Source organism: Polyergus mexicanus, unplaced genomic scaffold (genome assembly GCF_030449975.1).
Source record: "Polyergus mexicanus isolate NDT 795.1 unplaced genomic scaffold, iyPolMexi1.0 SCAF_10, whole genome shotgun sequence".
Lineage (NCBI taxonomy): Eukaryota > Metazoa > Arthropoda > Insecta > Hymenoptera > Formicidae > Polyergus > Polyergus mexicanus.
This window is the reverse complement of record NW_027223330.1, coordinates 8649478-8671132: the sequence shown is the minus strand read 5'-3', so window position 1 is coordinate 8671132 and position 21655 is coordinate 8649478. Positions and strand designations below refer to the sequence as shown.

General features: G+C 40.4%; 2 protein-coding genes across 7 annotated transcripts in view; both read left to right on the top strand.

The window, feature by feature from the left end:
* Window positions 1–21655, top strand: part of LOC138937209 (ERI1 exoribonuclease 3) — a 181367-nt gene that overhangs the window by 90262 nt on the left and 69450 nt on the right. The gene's annotated exons all lie outside the window — the stretch shown is intronic.
* The window catches only part of Eip74ef (Ecdysone-induced protein E74), a 186508-nt gene that overhangs the window by 112733 nt on the left and 52120 nt on the right, over window positions 1–21655 (top strand). The window contains exon 1 of one of the 6 annotated variants that reach the window (XM_070303224.1): window positions 17587–18955. The exons of the other annotated variants lie outside the window; for them this stretch is intronic. Coding sequence (XP_070159325.1) covers window positions 18622–18955 — 334 coding nt within the window. The 5' untranslated portion in view covers window positions 17587–18621. Of the gene's footprint in view, window positions 1–17586; window positions 18956–21655 lie in introns of those variants that run through there. 6 annotated transcript variants of the gene reach the window in all.

Here is a 21655-nt window from a genome sequence, read left to right as displayed (position 1 = left end):
TATGTAAAAATATTCACGCACACGGAGGGGAATGACGTAATCTTGACTTCGTATCCACGTATCGGACAGGATATATCTTTGGCCTTTTTTTTTACGCGACCTCTTTTAACACATTATCGTGTAGCTAAGATATAAATTGTTTCGTTATACACGAGTAGGTCTATAGCGGGCGGCTCTATGATGATAAGATGCAATAGGTTTTTTTTTGTTTTTTTTTTTTGTTTTTTTTAAGGCGATCACTGTGAGAGAGGAATATAATATGATTATATGTAATAAACAAGTCGATAATACTTTTATAGAAATTTTTGTTATCGAGATCGAGACGATAATTAAATTCGTGACACGCGACCTCTTATTAAAATATTGCGCGCGATCACGTACAATTCTAACACGAATGATAATAATACAACAATATGGTATGACAGATAATCGCGCGTTGAAGAGAATAGAAATGTCTTGGTATGCGCGCTTACGTTCCCCCCGCGATGTTCGATAAAAAAAAACGCGGGAAATATGTCGAAGCGTCAGGGAGGAAAAAAGAAAAGCGTGACATTCCTTCCGTTTCGCGGAGAACAACTTTCTCATTGTCGTCGCGACTTGTATGTCACGCCGATCGATCGAGAGCGATCGATGTATGTAGGAGACGCGCGCGTTTCCCTTTTCCGCGATAAAAGCGACGCAGAAAAATCGCCGCTCGCGACGGAAGGAGGCTGCGAGACGAGGATAAGGAATCGCTTTCGATACGAGCTCTCGCTATTTTTACGTTCTCGAAGAACGTGTCACACACACACAAACACACATGCGTGTGTTTCTCGAGGGCGCAGGTAGATGCACACGCCCGTAGTCGAGCGGCTGGTGGTGGGAGAGGGGAGAGGACGGCAGTTGCATCGAGTAAGCGCGATGCAACGGGGGGAGAAGGGGGACGGGCGGGAGCCGCGGGGAATGTTGCGGGGGGCACCGAGAGTAGGAAAATTCAGGTCGCGCCTTGACATACTTGCACTTACCACGTGCATCGGCCGAGCGGCGCATGCGCGTCGCATCGCCGTCGTGTTGCATCGTACTCGCGGCGCGATTGGCATCGCGCGCAACTGTCGAAATCGCCGAATAAAGCCCTCGTCTTCCTATTTCTCGCGAATATTCGTCCGAAATTATTCCGATCGCACACTGGCACTGCGATTCGAATTCACCGTAATTATATCTTTTAAAATATACGGGGAGAAAAAGATATTACGCTCTCGTGTGTATACCGAAATTTAATCACGTTACCATAATCTATATTACGGCTGTAATTAGGACTTATCGAGTTTCATATTTTCATTTTATTCAACTTTGTTAGCGAAGGAAATATCGCGTTGGCAAAATCTTGTCTTGAATAAGGATAAAAAATATTTTTCAGACAGTTATGAAATAATTATCGGGGAAGTATTTGATCGAAGATGTCGATCGGGAAGTGACGAACAAAATAAAATATTTATATAATTTATTTTTCCTATTAAATTATAATGAATGGTTAATAAAACATTAAAAGATGATTTAATCATATATATCGTATAATTTAAGATACACTATTCGAATTATTTAATTAATTAATTTTAAGAATCGGGAATAAATATCTATTCTTGTTAGAGACATAATAATATCACAATCGAAATAATATTTCTCTCATTATATATTATTTTCATGAATGTGCGAAAAAAGGCGAAAGTGGCGCGTGTATATCTTCGTGTTACTCTTATCAGAGCGCGATAGTCTGGCAATTATCCAAGTTGCATGAATTGCAGGCAGCCGCGATTACTTCGCAAATATGCGGGATATTACGAAGAAAATGACGATTACGATTCGATGGCCGCTGCTCCGTGCGACCCGATTCGCGCGTGTTCGCCGCGTTTTAAAATAACGTCGAAGTCTGTCCGCGGATAAATGTTACATCGCGCCGTCGCGTCGACGTAACGTCGCAAATTCGGCCACTGCACTTTCGGCTACGACTACGATCTCGTCGCGCGACACGTGGCGATAAAAGATGCATGGGCGGGAAAAATGGATCCGCGCTGATGTCGCGATGAAATGGCCCGATGACACGACACGTTATCGTCGAGAATCGACGTTACGGCACCTGAAAACGTTTCGTCCATCTCGGCTTTATACGTCCGTTCTTGTTTGTTCGACGAACACGTCGTCAGTTACACGGAACGTCTTATGGGGAGGAAAGGTGGCGTACGTGTCAGAAGTTTATCGTATCTAGAGAATCGAGTGTATAATATCTCGTGTCTGTGAACTGTAAGATCGAATTTACCTTTTAAACTCACAGTCGAGTCTTTACATATCCGATGCTCTTTCTTAAAGAATTCTCTCGCGGACATTGTATTGACTATACACATACACACATTCTCTCTCCTTTCTTTCTCTAATCTTTTATAAAAAGAATGGGAATAAAAATTATTCCCTCTCATTATAGCAGCTACGTCTGACGCTTGATATCGCGTACGCGCGCGAACACAAATGTCATGTTTTCAATCAGATGATTATCTGTCAGATGAGTCAAAGTATCGTGTAATAAATACAAGAAATGATTTATTGTACATATAATTAGTACTAATATATATATAATTAGAAATATAATTTTCGGAATAAAATAACAATGACGGAAGAAATACAAGATTTACGATGTCTAGAGATATAGAGTGTCCTAAATTGCTTTTAGGACAGGTATTATAGATAGAATCTATGTGTGGTCGTTTCAATGCCGAGTTACTATCTATAATTATGAACTTGCTTAATCTAAAAATTAATTATCGATGTAGACTTTGAAACATAGAAAAACAATTTTATTTTTCGGTTGATCTTAACCGAATCTTGTTTTCGATAAAAATTAATATGTGGCTTGATTATAAAGATACTCTGTGTAGATTGTCAAGTATGACATGACGACAAATATTTTCTAAAGTTCAAAGATTATCACTATTAAAATTAAAATTATTATTTATAGCTTTATAACTGAGAGATATTTATATATTCTGTTGCCAACTTATTTGTCTCTGTGTGACGAGATTGCTTCAATCGAACCTCCATTTTCCATAGATTTCGTTATAAGTACGATGAAGGCAAACGCCGCGAATCATGAAACATAAATCCATCTTCGAAGATTGTTGAAGTAACAGAAACTAAAAAGAAATACGTATATTTTCGGTTTGTACATCGTACGATTATAAACGAAGTTTTCTCGCCAAAAATATTTTCGCAGCTATATCCTCGCTCAGAAATTCTACCCTTCGTTTCGTTTTCTATGTTTTTCGAGTTCATTGATCACTTCGAATGCCACCTTTTGCTAAAAATATCTATCAATCATCTCAACCTTCTAGAATCGATCGTGAAGAACAGGAGAAAAAAAAAAGAAAAAAAAAGAAAAAATTGATCGACAGATCACTATGTGAGCTGAAAGCGATGAAAGAATACGATTTACTATTTTACTAACAATGAAGGAAAAGAATCTTGTTTAAGGGAGAGAATTTATTTCTTCTATAAATACTTTCCCTTATATATTATTAGAGAGCATAATACTTTTGTTGCGGCTTAAACAGAAAATATGAGAAAAGTTATAAAAATTGAATTTCGAAAATCGAATTTCTAAATTAGATAGATGAACGAAGACTCTCGATTGCATCGAAAAATGGGGAAATTGATTCGACAAAATTGAGAGTGCACCAAACGATAATCTGATATATCGTAGCTTATACGAGGAACGAGACGATTCTCGTCTCTCTCGAGGGAACGGGAGGAGGAGGAGGAGGAGGAGGGAGGGAGGGAGGGAGGGAAAGGGGAGAAGAAGAGAAAAAAATAACGAAGACGGACAACGATAGATCGGTGCGTGAGACGGGCTTAAAGCAACGCAACGATGCAAACCCGACTCGCCGGCCTATCTAGGCCAGGGCTAGCGTGGCGAATGAGCTCGCTCGTTCGCTCGTTCGCTCGCTCGTGCGCGAAAAGCGTGCCTGCATATATGCAGCTCTGCGCGTGTTTACCTACTTACTATGCGCGTGTATATGTAGTAGGTGTAACAGCCTCGCAAACTCCGAAACGTCGACGGAAGAGCAGCAGGTGAAGGGAGAAAAAGAGGAAGGAGGGTGGTAATAGTCTCGCGCGGCTGGACCCGCGTGTCTACTCGGCACTATCTCCTTAAGCGGATGAAACACGTACACGCATATATGCATGCACGCGACGCACGCGAGACTCGCCGATCTCGATCTCACTTTCGATCCGCGCGCGTATTAGATCCGACGCCATCCTCGCGATCAATCATGTATCACCGGCGTGCCCCACTTTATCGTCGGCTTCAACGAGGCGACGAAACGCAAGTGCGAAAATTCAGCCGTTACATTTATCTCTTCCGATGATTAAGATTGTCGATACGAGATTTATGCGTGGAGAGGAATACAACATATATATAATACTTTTTAATCCTTAAGAGTCACATAAGTCATTTCGATCCTATAGATATATTTTAACAATAGAATATCCCCCGGAAGATCTTAATCGATAAAAAAAAAAAAGTTTGAAATTTATTTATTAATTTTTATTATACATGATCATTTTCTACAGATATTATATTAAAGAATATATACATTTTTATGTAGATTTTTTTCAAGCACTTTGAGAGCTAAAATTGCGATATGACATTGTGATCCATATGTGACAGAGCAAAGAGGGGGAAAAAAAAGTGACATACAAGGATTAATAATAAATTTGATTTTTTTCTCAAATTTTCGACTCGTTTTTCATAAGGTGACTCGATATATACATATGAGATAACAATGCAGAATGGAAATATAACAATGTATAAATTTTGTGTCATCACGGCACTTAGCGACAGATAATTGAAATCGACGGAATTAAGCCGCTATAATAAAATTAAATGATGAGAAGGGAAAAAAGAAATCGCAAAGATATACGTAGAAAATCAACAACGGGGAGTGAAAGAATACTATCGCGACGTTATTCGTCAAACGATTAAAGCGCCATCGAGTCGACGAACTTGATGAAAAAATTACGAAAGAGTCTCTCCGCGTACGGTGTTATTATTAGACAACACGCGTCGCGTTTCGAGCCAGCTGTCTGTCCATTGACGTGGCCGAGAGGAAAGAAGAAGAAAACGGAAAAAAAAAAATTATCCGTCTCAAGAGTCCAACAGGAACAAGTTTCAGTAACGTTCGTTTCGCAACAAATAACGATGATATGAGGTCTCGACAAAAATTATCACGTCGACGCGACTTTCAGCGAAGCTGAATCCTTTAACGAAACGTCATGACGGAATATTCATACAATGTATCGCAAAAGAATTTCCTAGCATCGCGCGAATGATATTGTTTGCGCACGCGATTCGCACGAATCGCTCGTGTATTCGCAGTTAACGATCGATCGACCCAGAGAACCCGACGCAGATAATCGGCTTCGCTTACGACAAGGCAAGGCCCTGCCTGCCTCGTTCTTAACGCGCCGGCACGCACGCATTTCTCGTCGGGTAAACAATAATTCGCGTTCGCGCGAATTGTCGGCTGTGCCGATGCAGAGGCGAGATAATGATGGGAGCTCGAAGCAGGAAATAAAACCTGACTCACACGCATTTAATTGCTTTCAGTGTGCTCCACTGCGCCGTACGATCGCATGAATAAAACGTATTTTTGATTTTAAACGGAAGGGAAGAAAAAAAAAAGTGTTCTATTGTATACGAGTGGACAGAAAATTCAGGGAATCAATTAATTTTATTCCGGTTTCGGAATATCCATAAATCATCATCATTCTAACTATGCATTTTATTTTATTCTGTTTTTGATTTAAATTACATCCATTGTTTAAATTTTTTTTTTTTTTTTTTTTTTTTTTTTTACTCTAACAAGAGTATTTTTTACAATTATAATTTTAAAATTATTATTTAAAAATTTATTGAATAAATTATTTATTGAAAAATTATTTGTCGGATAGATAAAAATAATTTATTTTGGATAGATAAAAAATATGGTGAATAAAGTTTCCTCTATATTCTATTTTTATTCTCTTCGGAAAGTGTCGTTTATTTCGGCTGACGAGTTTGTTGCATCGCGACGATGTGTTTGTTTGCGATTTCCTGACGAGAATCTTTTTTCGGTTGCCTTGGACTTGGAACGATGACGTAAATAGTAAGATATTTGGACGAAAATAATAGCGAACGCGGTGGAGATGCGGTAGGTCAGCGAGCGTACGAGTTTCGAAAAGTTCAAATCAAATATTCGCAGAAACGTCACTTTATTTGTATACGCGCGGATGACAACGCGCAAACTTTTGTCTTTTAACGGAAGTATTTAAATGTATCATTCCCGTGCATAAATCACGACAGTGCAGAAAGGTCACAGAATTCAAAATAAAAACATGACTCAAACTTTTTTTGTTCTTAGGTTCAGACGTTTTATTCCGTCAAAATTAAAACCGTGTTTACAGTTTGGAGATAATTTCTTCCTCGAACATTTTCGCGATAGCGTCTTTCGCAGTTTTTAAAACCACGAGAATATTGGCATAAGCCACGGCTAATTACGACGACCACGACTGTCCGTCGTTTTACTGCTACAATATATATATACGGCTTGTCTTACAGGAAAAAATTAAAATACTTTTTGCATCTAGCCAGACAGATTCCAACTATTTTTAATACGGGGACGAGAAAAATATCTAATGGTTACTGAATTTTTGTCGTCTCCTGTTATTTTCTAGAATATCTACTTCTTGGAAAAATATGGAAAATCTGAAATTCTCGGGGAATTTTTTGTATGCGGAGAAATCAGGGAATTTAAAAAACAAATTTTCTCTGTGATAATTTTACTCTTATAATATTGTAAGCAGTAGACAATCCGCCAATAAGCCAAGTTGTGAAAATTGTGTGTGTTTAAAATATATTATAAATATATATCTATCTCTCTGCTTATATAATCAATGTCTTAACAAAATATTGGATATGAAGTACATATTTTTTTTTTTACTTTATTTTTTAATTTTTAGTGATAAAAAATAAAAATGTTACGCGAGTTAAAAAATTTTTGTCTTAACAGAAACTATTCAGTTTTCTTTTTTATACATTTGCAAATCTAGTACTTGAAACTCAAGTGATTTTGTGTTTTTTCTTCATATGAATGAAAAGCAATATAAAATGCGTATAATAAAAAGATTTGTTTTAGAACATTACGTCAAAAGATCTTTAAGATATTCTTTTTTTTTATCTGTAATCTTGAACAGAGATACCTGGAATATCGAAGAATTTTCAGGGATTTTTTTTACAACATTTGAGTAGACACCCCGCTTTTCTTTTCGCGTAGCGTCCAGGAGCATGCTAATAAACTTCGCTCCCCTCTTCCGTCTCTCCTCCGCCGCGATCCTTTCCGGGCTCGCCAGCGTCGCCTCTCTTTGTCCGGCCTGGCCGTGTGTATCCTTACTCACGTGTAGCACCAGCGGTCTCCGAAGCTATCTCTCTCCGTTTCGCGAGTGTTGCAGTTGCAGTTGCACGCACGGTGGGGGGACGCGCAGGCCTTGGGAGAGTTCGCTGCACCTCCCGTCCGTCCGTCCGTCCGTCTATCTCTCTGTCCTGCCTCTTTCCTCCCTTCCGTATATGCTTCCCCGCTCACCCCGTTCTATCCACCTTCTTCGTCTACCCCTCTTTCTTCCTCCTCATCCTCGACGACTACTTCCCCCTTTCCAAGTCGCCGCTAGCTTCGCACATGGACACACGTGGCCGCGACGTGTACGTATGCGTTTGCATAGACGTGCGTCATGCCGTATGTATGTACGTATGTGTGTGTGTGTGTGTGTCCGCGCGTTTCTTCTCTGCCTCTTCCTCTCCTTCTCCCTTTGCTCTCCACAAGAAAAGGAGATACGACACGATCTTTGGGCAGCGCGACTCTCGAAGAGACGACGGATTCCTTGTCGAGAATGTAGAATTAGCGTCACGGGCGTATAGATAGATCTTTTCTCTCGAAATCTCGCTACCGAAATTGTACGCTGCGATTTTATCGCATATTTTTTATAACTGACAACGAGTTAATTGATATGTATAGCTTTGCGACAAAAACAGAGAGAGAGAGAGAGAGAGAGAGAGAGAGACGAGATGTTTTAAAATTCTTCGGAGAGCACTCTGCATTTTTTTTACATTTATCACAGAGGAGGCATCTTTATCGAGTTTATTAAATCTTGAACGAAGCAGGAAACCGAAAGGAAACCTTCCTTTGACGTTTTCAGAGCGGATCCGCTTCACTTTCGTTCGCGTAATCTCCGCTCGCCTCCGCGAAATCGAACGGCAATATTCGACATCTCTCGCCGGCGAACAACGAGAACGAAAGTGCAACCATGTCGCGTTTACGGCTATAAGCGCGGAGCTGTGCCAAGCCGCGTGTACAGTCAATGCGGGTAACTCTCTCTGGTAGACACAATAAACGTTTCTCGAAGGTGTATATCCGCGCCGTGTCTCGTGACAAGAGGAGGCCGAGTGTTCCGCGACGGCGAAAAGAGTAACCGTGGAAGCCTTTGATACGACAAGACGTACAATAATGCTCAATCGAGAGATATCTCTCTTCGCGATGTTTAATTAATTATTTAAGATCACAAGGAGCATATCCGAGAGAGAAATGAAATTTTTCATCCGAGATAGATTGAATTATATTATTATATAATTACACGTGAAAAAGTCCGATAATCTGCTTAATTGAATTATAATATATTGATAAAAGTTATTTTATATCTCGAATAAAGAGTAATTTAGAGAGCAAAAGAGTAAATCTTTCGAAAACACATAACACATTCTATTTGATATATGTATTTATGTATACATTAACTCCTGGTGTCTATAGTAGTATATTTAAATATTTTATTTATAATTTCATTTTATACAATCAAATATAAATAGATATATTATAATATAAATGTTTATTTGTTAGAAATTTTTTGTAATCTGGAAAATAATTTGTTTTAAATCTTTATGAGATTACAGGATTATGAAAATGTATAAACACAGCGATAAAGCGTACAAAATAATGTACGACGTGATATGAAGTAAATAACAATAACGATAATAATAACAATAACGTCGGCATTTCCACGAGACTATCTCTGTCGAGATTGAAAATGGAAAAGCGGTTGAGAATTAAAAGGCAGAAACAAAGTGAAAAATTCAATTTTAGCTCGATGAGGGAAATTGCCACAAAAATGAAATCTGTCCGAATCGAGATACCATGTACAGTGATATCTAGTCGAGATAGATCTCGCGCGATGACACGGCCGATCCCGATCCGATCGCTAATCAACCGACCGAAGAGCCTAACGAAAGAAATGCAAAAGGCGTATTTAGCAACGAGCAACGGGAAGGAGGAGGAGGAAGCGATGGCCCACTCGGTCGTTCCGGCCGCGTGCGACCGAGCACATTGTAGACACAATAAAGGGGAACGTTTTAAACAATAACTTCGCGGCCGGACGTGCGTCCGAGGCGCGCGCGTGTGTGTGAGAGAGAGAGAGAGAGAGAGAGAAAGGTACGCGATGCGCGCGCGCGCGAATACGGCCGTCTGTGCGTGTTTGGGTCTCGTTGGAATACGGATCGCGGACCTTGGAAGCCGTTCGTAGCGGATCGAGAGAATCTTTCCGGTTCTCGCGGACGTGAGCTGAGGGGATTCTTCTTGTTCTTCTTGCTCTTCTCCTTCTTCTCCTATTTCGCCGTTCTTCCTCCTTCCCCCGCGCCCTGTTCTCCTCCTCGCCCATCTCGCCCGTTTCCTCTCCCTTGTCTTCTTCTTCTTCTTCTTCTTCTTTGACGTGTGTCCTTGGAAAGTCGCATGCACGGGACTGCTTCACGGTTTCTGGCACCTCCTCGTGACTGCTCGTCGAACACGCGCCACGCTTCGCGGGACGCGCGGGACGATGAGGTCCTTATCCGTGCAAAGAAGCACTGAGAATTCCCGGATTCCTGCGATGAAGGACGATGACGATGATGTATAGACGTGACTGTTTTAATTATATTGCGAAAACTCATACACGGGGGGAGGGGGGAGGAGCTGTAAATACGCTTTCGCACGTGAAAGGTATATATATATATTTCGTGACGATACGTCCAGCTCGTATCTTAAAAATTATTACGACTGCAATTATCGTTTTAATATTTACATTTATTGCTCGTTAAAATTCGAGATATAAAAATTTCGGGAAATCTTTCTGAATAATTTTTACTTTTGCGAAAAAAACAAAAAAATACGAAAGAAACGATTTTTACATTTATATACGACGCTTGTTTTTATTTCGTAAAAAAAAAAATACAGCGACAAGAAAATTTTCCGGCCGTTGTTATGTGGAACGCGCGTCGGCGATTTCGCCGGCGATTATTTCTTTCTCTCGCATTTACTCTTGCTTCGGATTGTGATTTTCACGGGAGGAAAAACGACGAGGCGAGTGACGCGAGCGCGCGCGCGCGCGCGCGCGCCTCGATGGATCCGCCACCCTCGTGTCCTTGAAGAGTCTCGGATAGCGAGAGGAGGCCTCCTTCATGGTTTTCTGGCACCTTCGGGCGTATTCGCCGCGCTCGTTGTCGCTTCTCTTCACCCGATGCTAATTTAAAGATGATCCGATTTAACAAACTACCCATAGTTTTTTTCTTCATTGATTATTCAATATTACCGATACTTCAAAATCAATAGCTGATTAGATCCGGACCGTATTCTCGTGATAATAATTAATTAATAAAAATTTAAACTTCATACAGATACTTGATAGGCATTGAAAGGAATATACACGATGGCATAGAATTATTATGCGAGAAAAATCGTGCATTTTGATTATTTATTTATGACTCTTGTTAGATGTAGATGCACTTTTAGATCTAGGATTGTCATGGGAACATTTGAAATTTTTAACGAGGTTTAGCGCACCAAGTCTTAAATTTATCCTTTTGCTTTGAATGATTTGAAGCGGTGAGGAGGACAAAAAAAAAGGAGAGCAAATCATCCGCGTCGGGGAGAAACGTGTCGAGGAAAAGTGCGCGTTAGTCTCGGACTGAATCACCAGTTAATATCTCTTCCTCCTCTCTTTTCACCTTCCCGCAAGAATGGCGAAAAATTAAAGGCGCTTCCACGCTAGCGAGGCTAACGAATCACGCAATATTTAGAGAAACTTTCGACGCATCGCCTATTAATTCTTAATTGTAACGCTCGATTACCCATTATCATACTACAGAGCCTATTATTCGATATAAAACTTTATATGTAATATTTATATTTAATATCTCACGAATTAATTGATTTATGTGTATCATTGTTCGTGCAAATAATTTTATTATTTTTATTTTTATTATTAATTTTATTATTATATTTAAAAATTGCGATATCGCTATATTTCTCTCATGCTTGTGCAATAATTAATTTTAATTTTTAAAATGACAATCGAATAATGAAATTTTTTCTTTAATTTTAATAAAAGATAAGGAATTTCCTTGTATCGCATAATAAAGCGTAAATAATTTACCGGCTGTTTTACGTAATCGATTGTCGATTTTTCGATGTATATTTCTAGAAATACGTAAATAATCCGCAATGTTGTTAATTCGCAACGGTGAGATCTTTTTCGCAAATCATATTATATCTCGTGTGGCGAGAGTAGTTGGACGCGTTGTAATTATCGGGACGCGCGTGTACGTCGGCGTTTCGTGTTAATTCTTTCTAAGCCGTTTAATCAAATCGTCGTACCAGATATTAATTGCGGGAGGTAGGCGAGAAAAGGACGGCATGGGATGCACTTTCTTCGCCGCGGTGCACGCGCACTGTTTCGCTGCATCGTTAATTAAATGCATCCGTTAAAGCGTCTCTCTCGTGTCCACGAAAGTCCATGATTTCATGAGATCTTCGTGATAACGTTTCGCCGCGTTTTATTTCCACTCTGAGTCGATATATTATGAGACGGTACTTTTGTATGTTTCTAGAAAGATACACTTTACGCAAAGGTTTACTGGACAATTAATGAAAATTAAAGAAAGTATAATTATAACAGTGTATGTATAAAGAAAGTACGAGAATATTAAAAATAATCTCGGTATAATTTTGAACTATAAGTAAAAATTACATGTATTTCTCTGTCTCGCGTTAATAAATAATACGACTTATTTTACTACAATAATCAAGGGTTTGCTATCGGCGGGAGTAAATTATGGGCAACGCAAAATTTGCCAAATATCTGCTTTCAAGAGTCGAGAGGAAAAATAAATAAATTGTAATAAAGACACAACGAGATCGAGATGACAATTGGAAAGGTTGACGGCGTTCGACGTAGAAAGTCGAAGAAAGAGAACGTGACGCTTACATGCAGAAAATTGAACGGCGAACTAGTACTAGCACGACGATTGCGATAAATAATTAACGGACGCGTCATACGCGTATGCTGCTTCTGTATATAATCCATGTGATCAGACTCGTTGGCCGTCAATTATGGATAAACAAGTAGTAAATATAGTAGATCAAAAAATGAATGAGCAATTAAATCGATAAATAAAAATAATGAAGAAGAGGAGATAAACGCAGTCATGGCCGAGGAAATAAAGAAAGCGTAGGATTTATCTTTACTCGAAGAGAGAGATTATAATCTTTCTATATCTCTGAAAAAAAAAAAATAGACGAGGTATAACCTGTGTTATCCTTTGCATTCCTCGAGTAGCAATTGCACGCTACCAGCTTTTTCGCAGGGAAAAAATTTTTAAATAGATAAATATGTGTTCAGGCATTGTAATAATATTAAAATTATTTGAATTAAGAAGAGGAATACACGAAACTTATCGCAATGATTGATATTCAAATATTTCAATCAATTTGTATTATTAAAAGCGCAATTCTTTCATTTGCGAAGAGATTCTAAAGAAATATTCATGCGTAAGCAGTACACCTGTTGCACCACCTAACTTTATAAAAGATAACGAGACACCTTTATATATTATATCCAAATGAAAAAAAAAAATAAAAAATAAAAAAAAAATTAAAATAAATCGTGCGTCACGAAGTCTCTTGACGCCCAAAGTCGATACATCCTTTTGTCATAATTATGACAATGGCGTAATCGTCTCTCGTGCTCAAAACTGATCGAGACGCTGTCGTGTTTCTAGGTCATTCGGTCGTATTATCACCGAATTAGCCGGTGAAAAATAAGTGCGGTCGTTATTCCGCGGCGTTTTATTAAAGCCGAGCGTATCATCGGCGAATGCACGATACGACCGTTTTATAGTAGAATCCAGAGAAATATTTTTGAATTTTATCGAAACCTTTGAGTGACATTGTATATGACGCTGGTTTGAAACGTCGTTTTAAATGATAATTTACATTTTACAATAAATGAAATAACAGAGTGATGATGATGATGTAGATTTTTATTCGGAATTAATACTTCAAAACTATTCAACGTAGGCGAAAATCCCATGTGCTATTTCCTTCCAAATGATTTCTGAGATTCAACACATGCATAGTTGTAAAGAATGATATTTTTAGAATGTTTCAAGTTATTCATAAACTCTGACAGACACGCGAAAAGGCTCGCGAAATATTTTCGATATTATAATACAATACTTTCAATTATCAAACCGGAATCAAATGTGTCGAATCAACACGAAGAAGTTGTTAACGTGTGCAATAAAGTAAGAGTTAGTAGAGTTAATGAGTAATATATTTCCACATATTGCTTTGAATACTTTACACGACATATAAAAAAGCTTGTGAAAAAAATTATGGAGGATAGTCGCGCGAGTGCACCTATTGTTAAACAATACAACGAGTCGAATTAAATAGATAGACACGTAGTAATAACGGTTTCGAAATCGCAGTTTTCCTGGATCAAACGTTGTTTTGTAATCGACGAGAGTTACGAGATTTTCTCTCCCGGGGCCGGCAGCCGTTTTTGCGCTAAAATAACTCGGTCCCCCGACTCGACGTGGTGGCTCTGCCCCACGGAGGAACGACAAATCGAGGATACTAACATCAGTGTCTTTCTCTCTCTCTCTCTCTCTCTCTATACGCATGCAGGACCATTTTTAATGCAGATGTCTCCCGCCGTCGTGGCGCAGAAATTCGTTTCGCGTCGTAAAAAGTCAAATGTCGCTCCTTTGAAACGATTCGGCTTCTGATAATTGTACGAGATAAGTCCAAGAATGTTTTGAAAATTCATTTTTTGAAATTTTTTATTTCGCTTTTAATTCAGCTTTAATCGCGTAGATATTCAACCTCAAAAATATAAAAAAGATTTGCTTTTTTAATATACATATAAAGTATATTTTATATCGGTAAAATAATATCTTCATATGCTGTATGCTATCGAAAGCGCCGAAAGGACAATGCGTTTTCTAAAAGTTTTCTATAAACATAGTTCTCGAGTTCCGAGACATCCTCCAGCATATCGGGCTGAATATGCCGAATGGATTGCGATAACGTATACATTTGCGATCGAACGTTGATCGATCTCTGTAATGTAAGGACCATTTGGCTCGATCCATGAATTCATCCTCTAAGGAAGACCCCCTAACAAGATTTTTCCTCGCCGATCGCGATACAAAATGCTTTCACACTTAGTTAAACATTGTATCATTTGTGTCATTTTTTTACTTGAAACATTTAATAACAAAGAAAAAAGAGAAGAGAATGTATGCTTTCAAGTCATTAATCTTCGAGATCGGTGCTTTGTAATTATTTATATTGATGCGTGTTTATTTTTAATTGTGCATAAATCATCATTTCACGATCATTCGCGATTCTTTAGATCTGTACACAATTTAATAGCTAAAGGGAGGAGCTTTCCGTAGAAAAGAATCCAATATTCCAATAATTTATCTTATTTAAAGAACTCCCGATCGTGTATTAACAATGTTAAATTAATTGACGACCTTTTGCATTTGCCGAAATATTAGAAAATGAAATTTTCGCTCTTGATACGAAGTGGCGCATAGTTCTTTTATTTATAGTAACAACATATGCGACTGGGATTGGATTTTTATTTAAGGAATTTATCACACACTCGACTAATTCTCCGGGTTGCCACAAAATCGCTTATTCCTATTGATCGTACCTCTGGGGCGTGATATTTTAGACTTAAATTACGATGCGTCGCGTAAGATTTAAAAAAAAAAAAAAAAAAAAAAAACGGTGAGCACAAATATTTCAAAATTATATGTGAAAATTACTTAGAAGAATATAAATCAGCCGATTGTATTGCAGTTGGAATAAATTTTTTCTATTTCTATTTGCCAATCATAATTTCGCTTCGATATTTTATTTCGTCGTTCTCTCGAGCATTCAAATTTTAATGCGATTTATTCGCCCGCTTCGTACATTTCTCTTTTTTACAAGACGGCGATGCTGAGACGAGGGACTTGTTTGGATGTCGCGCGACGTCATCGACGAGGAACAGCGTCCTCTCTTTGAGGAAATCTTTTGACAATGATGCGATGCGTTCTGGGAAGCGAGCGTTTCTTTCGTTGTCCTCCTCGGTTATACGTATACCTCCTCCCGAGGGGCAACGAGATCGCGATGCAGTCGGCGAGCCAAAAATTCTGCCGTCTCTATCGCGATCTATCGAGCATCCCGATATAACGCGCTTTTCTCGCTCGCCTGGAGGTGGGGAAGGGGGGGGGGAGGGAAGGGCTACCGCGTGCTACGCACGAGTACGCGAATACTTAGTGTCGTTCGAGAACAAAAGATAGACGATCGATAAGCGGCTGATAATCCGAACGAACGTTATACGTGTACGATACCGATGGTCGTCGCCACGTGAAATCATATTGGGTTCAGGAACGTAGAAAGTGTAATGAATGGATTGCATTTTAAAAATTATTATTATTATTATTATTATTTAAATATTATCATATTTAATATTATAAAGTTATTATTATTATTATATTTAATTATTGGTATTATTTAATTGGAATCTCCTCGCGATTTATAATTTGAAGCAATTCATTGAAGTAATAGACAAAGCAGCGAATATATTCGCGGACATCATCGAAACATCAGATGCCTCCTCCTCAAAGCAAAAATTAAATTATATTTATTTCGAGCATCGCGATGTATATATATATATATATATATATATATATATATGTGTGTGTGTGTTCACTTGTGTTCTTCTCGGAAACTAATGTTAAATCGATTTCTCTCTCTCTTTTTCTCCTACACGAAGAGAAAGGATTAAGAGCCACAGCGCCTACATACGGCCGCCTTTTTGGTGAAGGAAAGGTGAGTCGACCGGCGCGCGGCGCGACGCGAATTACGAAACGTCACCGCTTCGAAATTCGACTCGCGTATCACTCGCTCGAGAGCAACGTAGTTGCACCTGTGTTTACCGGCTGCAGCGCGGCCGACTCTCCGGATTCGAAGGAAGAGAGTTCCTTATCCCGGCGACCTCGGCCACGCACGTTCACCTATACCGCGAAGAGTCCGCGCGCTAGCATTCTCGTGCGTGCTCGCGCCTTCTCCTTTCCTGCGACGGACGTACCCGCGCATCAAGGCGGAAACAATGTCAGGGGCGGGCCCTCGTGGGCCGAGAGAAAGAGAGAGCGAATCATGGGATCGAATTTTCTGCTTGGCGATGTGACGTTCGCGATGAAACACTTTTTTTTTTTTTTTTTTTTAAGGATGAGATACTATAATAATATCAATTGACCGATAATCTGACACGCTGTCTCCCTCCTCAATTTTGTCATTTTGATCTTAATTTTATTGTTTACTTTTTAGCATTAAATATCTTGATAGAAATTAAAAATTTATTCATCAATATTATAAGATTTAGCTCTATTTTTTAACAATCATAATTTACTATATTTATAGATTTTTTTGGCATGTGTAAAGAAACGATCATATTTCGACAATTGCCGCAAATAAAATTTGCAGAAATGTTATTTATACTACTTATACGCACAAACTATTAGTTATATTTGCAATTGGCATTTATACGTATACTCTCAACTGTATATCTGTATATCTGTCATTTATTCCAATATTATTTTACGCGCGCTCGATGCTTCGTTCTCGGGAGCGCGATAGGCGCCTCTGTTTATTCGCCTCACTTGTTTTATTTCCAGCTTATTTTGAGATCCAAAACTACTCGTATTTCCCGACGATCGAAGGTTAATGTCACGCGAGGCACGGGTGCGTCAGCAATAATCCGTTGCGAGCTTTCGGTTAAGTGTCCTATCCCAATAGACGGAAAAATAGCTTTCCCTCGCGAGATGAAGAGTGAAGGAGCGAATAAAGCAAAGAGAAGAGAGAGAGAGAGAGAGAGAAAAAAAAGAGACATTTATTATTAGAGGCCAAGCGGGACCAGGCCGTCGTTGGCTCGGCAAGGGAGGGCGTCACGGGATCCGACATTGCGGTAGGCTACGCATATCCCGCGCGTTGCGTCGCGCCGCATGTGTAATGGTACCGCGTTGTCGACGCATACACGTGTGACAGCCGCCGCGCCGCATCGCCGACTGGTGCCTCTCCCGGCTCCCGGCGAAGAGTGGCGCGGACGAACGGCTGCGCCGAGCGCGGCCGAAGCCGCGCGACGAAGATAGCCGAGCGGCGGTCGGGCGCCCCGATGAGCGCGACGCGGAGCGGCGACATGCGCGAGCGAGAGTGAGTCCGGCGCGCGGAGTCGGAGTGTGAGAGTCTGGAGAAGTAGCGAACGCGCGCGAGAGTCTGGACTAGCGGGCTACCCCGGTTCCGAGTCAGTCAGTGTGCCACCGGCGACCGTAGCCTCGGCGCAGGAGAACGCGGTTACGCTCCGGCAGGTCGATCGCGCGTCCTCCGTCTCTCCGCTTTCGTTTTTGTTTTTTTTTCCTTCTTCTCGTGTCTCTCCCTTTTCAGAAGATCTTCGGAGGGCGAGAGAGTATACCGCGGATACCGCGTGATATATTTCGTCGATTCGCGTATTTGAGTAATAGTGACGAGTAATAGTGATCGAGCGAATCGTAAACCTCTTGTTCGCGCGCGTCAGCAGCCTTTTCCGGCTTTCATCGTCGAGGCTGACTTTTATCGCGTCAGCGAACGTACCGCGAGAGGTGAGAGCTCTCGGATAAGTGAACGGGTTGAGTCATCGGAAACGCGTAATCTCGGAAAAGCGAGCGGGATTTGAATCGCCGCTCAAAGTACAGGTATATACGCACCGTGTTTTCGCACGGCGAATTTCCTCCGCCGTGTCCTTCGCGAGGATCCTTCTCCGTCCTTTTTCCCTCGCGAAATTGTACACGCTCGTTTCCGCAGCTGCGTCCTATCTCGGCTCGACGTGGATAATCGGACCTTCGATTGCCATCGGTCTCGAGAGCAAGCAAGGAGAGGACAACGAATACCTCGCGAAAAGAGAAGAGAAGAGAAGAGAAGATTCGAGATACGATTCCAAGGACACGCGTCCGTCGTGCGCCGTCCGTACGGGGAAATCCCCGGCGAGTGCAATGTCGTAAAAATTCATCGTCGCTTCGGAAAGTGCATAACACGCGTTCGTGAAAGGATTACGAGATGCTGTACCGAGTGTCCTGGTAGTGCGCGCGCGGGAAGGATCTGTCGAGAGAATTTCGGAGGAAGAGGAAAAGCGTCGAGTCTGTTGCCGATACCTCGAGTGCCACGAGGAATCATGCTCGAGGATCAGCCGTTGGATCTGAGCGTCCGCGTCGGCGATTACGCGGAGGATCTTGCCAGGGAAGATCGGGAGGACGGGCCGGATCAGCGGGAGCGCAAGGATCTGTCCGTCGACGATTACGGTAATCGCGCGGCCGCGGCCGCCCTCAGGCTTCGCGAATGCTTCGCCGCCGCGTCGTCCGAGTACGGCCAGGAGCGGGAAGACCGCACCTGCTCCGAGGACTCGGACGACTCGTGCTCCGACAACAATCGGAAGAACGGAGGCGCGAGGTCGCGCTCCAGGCCGCCCGGCACCAAACCTTACAAGAAGAACCTCATCAAACGATACCGTAAGTCTTGGAGACTCGTTATTCCGAGGAAACGCGCCTTTCGCCTCCGCACCCCTTATCGTTTCCGCAAATTTCCCGTCACATGTTTCGACGAGAGTTCTTTCAGATTTTCGAATGTCGCCCCTCTCGCTTTAGTACTTTCGTCCTTTTTAGGTATTCTTTACTAGAGTAAATCAATCAATTGGATTATTTTTGAAAGAAAGAAAAGACGTCACTTACTCCAAAATTGGGGGAATTACATATTTAAAAAAAAAAAAAAAAAAAAATCTGATTCACTTTGAATCGCGCGAGATAAAATATTGTCATAAAGATGTTGTAGCGACTAAGAAAAAAATATTTATCTTGATTTCCTCAGCGAGTTGAATTGAAAGGGATTAATCGTCGCAAGATTATCACTCAATGTTGACGCATATACCTTCATACATATTAATCGCGATATATCGATTGCTTACCTTGAGATTTAACGATAAAAATTTTCTCAGGTTGCCGTACAATTCATACGCAGCAATTCATACCACCGTCATATGTGTCATTCATCAATGTGTCATTCCTACGATAAGATGGCTAATGTGTCATCGCAATTCACTTTAGCGCATATTTTTTTCAATTGCTAATTTCGAATCTGACAAAATCTGACCGAAGATCGTTCGAACGAGCGACACAAGGATATGCTGCTTCTCTTAGAAAGGATAATCAAATATTTTCTTTCCTCTTTTTCCTTTATATATTATGTGGCCTGAAAAGCAACTCTTTACGCCGCTCGTATCTTGCGTCGAAACGCAGTTCGCACCGCGTATGATCCAACGCGTATGTCATACGGGTGCGCACGCATATGCGTCGGGCCAGTGCGTAATTTCGGCCGATAAAAATATTACGCAAGTCGCGCCGTCGAAGGTCGTTTCGTAAAGCGACGGCGGGGCGGGATCGAGATATTCGTCGACCCGTTTCGCGTAATCGGGTCCAGCAATCGTTATCGCACCGTCAGACCGTCTCCTCTCTTTCTTTCTTTATCGCGCCCGGTCAGATAATACCTTGCGACCTGCCCCAACCCCAACGAAATTAAAGCCTCTCGCGTATCGCTCGTACGACTCGTTCAATCTCGACTACCGATTGTCTTCTTCATCGAGATTCGGCATTGCTCCTTGGATACACCGAACGTTATCGTTTTATATACAAACAAGTCTCGGAAAAATAAAAATTCCTCAAAACGTGTTTTTGGATGCTGCTATATCTTCCTGTTAGCTTTTTTAACAATAATAAGAGTTGGAAAGAGAATCTAATCGTTTTAAATATACCAAACATAAGTTTTTTGCTTAAATTTATGTTAAACGATTGATTTCTGTCTTTTTAAATAAAGTTGTTTAGAAGATATATATCGTTTTCTCTCTCTTTCCAATTATAATATTATTATATATTTTTAGGGTAAAGTCTCTCTCTCTCCCTCTCTCTCTTTCTCTACATAAAATTAAATGAAGCTGAAGATTTTCTTTGTTGGGAGTTTTGAAATTTATTTATTAATATATTATCTTATTTTCTCGTTATATTTTCATATTATTTTATTGCGTCTCGAGCTTCATTGATTTGTTTCTTCGTCTTCATCTAAAATTTCATTTAGAGATTTTTATAATTTTGTGAAACGATATTTTTTTTTTTTTTTTTTTTTTTTTTACGAAAAATCTCAGCGGAAACGATGCAATAATATATAACGGAAACATTCTTAACCCTTTCGAAGAATGATAAAAATGGTCCATCGCCTTTTTATTTTGTTGTACGTTAACGGCAAATTCTTTCAAGAACAGAAAAATAAAGCTTCATTTTTCAACATACCCTTTATCCTTTTTGTCAATTCAGTCCTATTATATGATTCATTACACGGACGCCTACCTTTTGTCCCAGCGGCACATTGCAAGTTTCAATAATTTTCCCAACGGGAGATAAAAGGAGAGAAATGGTGAAATTTATCAATTTAATTGTCTCCGAGTTGACTCGCTCTACTTAACGTTTTACAGAAGCGCGATTAACGAATCCCGACCATCATCGCGAGCTCGCGGAGTTTTAAATAGTCAATCCAAGGAAGTCGTAGCGTTTTATCGCGCATGTATGTGAAGAAAAAAAAAAAAGGAAAGGAAAGCATCCGGATCTGCCGCTGCATCTAAATGTGACTTTTTATTACTCGTCTTTTTTTCTCAGCGTCGAAGAGAAAAAAGCTGGAGATCCTTTTTAGAAAAAGTACCGTTTTCCTAATGAACCCTTTTCCTGTCGAACCCTTGCCGGGAACGACAGACGAAAAGCGAGAATATACAAACAATGCGTCATCGTTTCTCGCTCTCGTCATACCCCGTAACGGCATGAAAAATCATCGGAGAAAGCCAAGGGGAAGGGAGAAAGTGACAGGAAAGGGCATAGATGCAAAGTGCAGGCGCACACAAACGTAATAGCTCGAGATTTCCTCCTGTTCTTCCGCCGCCTTTTTGATCCCCATTGTTTTCCCGCCCTTTTTCTATTCTGTCGGTAGAAAGCTTCGGTAACTTTCACGTGTCAGGTAGCTAGTAGAGATTATAAATTCGTGTTTACGTCGGTAGCTAAAATCATTTCCGGCACAAGGTCATGTCACGCTTCCGATTATCCACCCTCTACATTCATTGTAATTTTTTCGGATCATAATGTGTATCATCTTTCTCCTCTTGATAATTCTTTCTA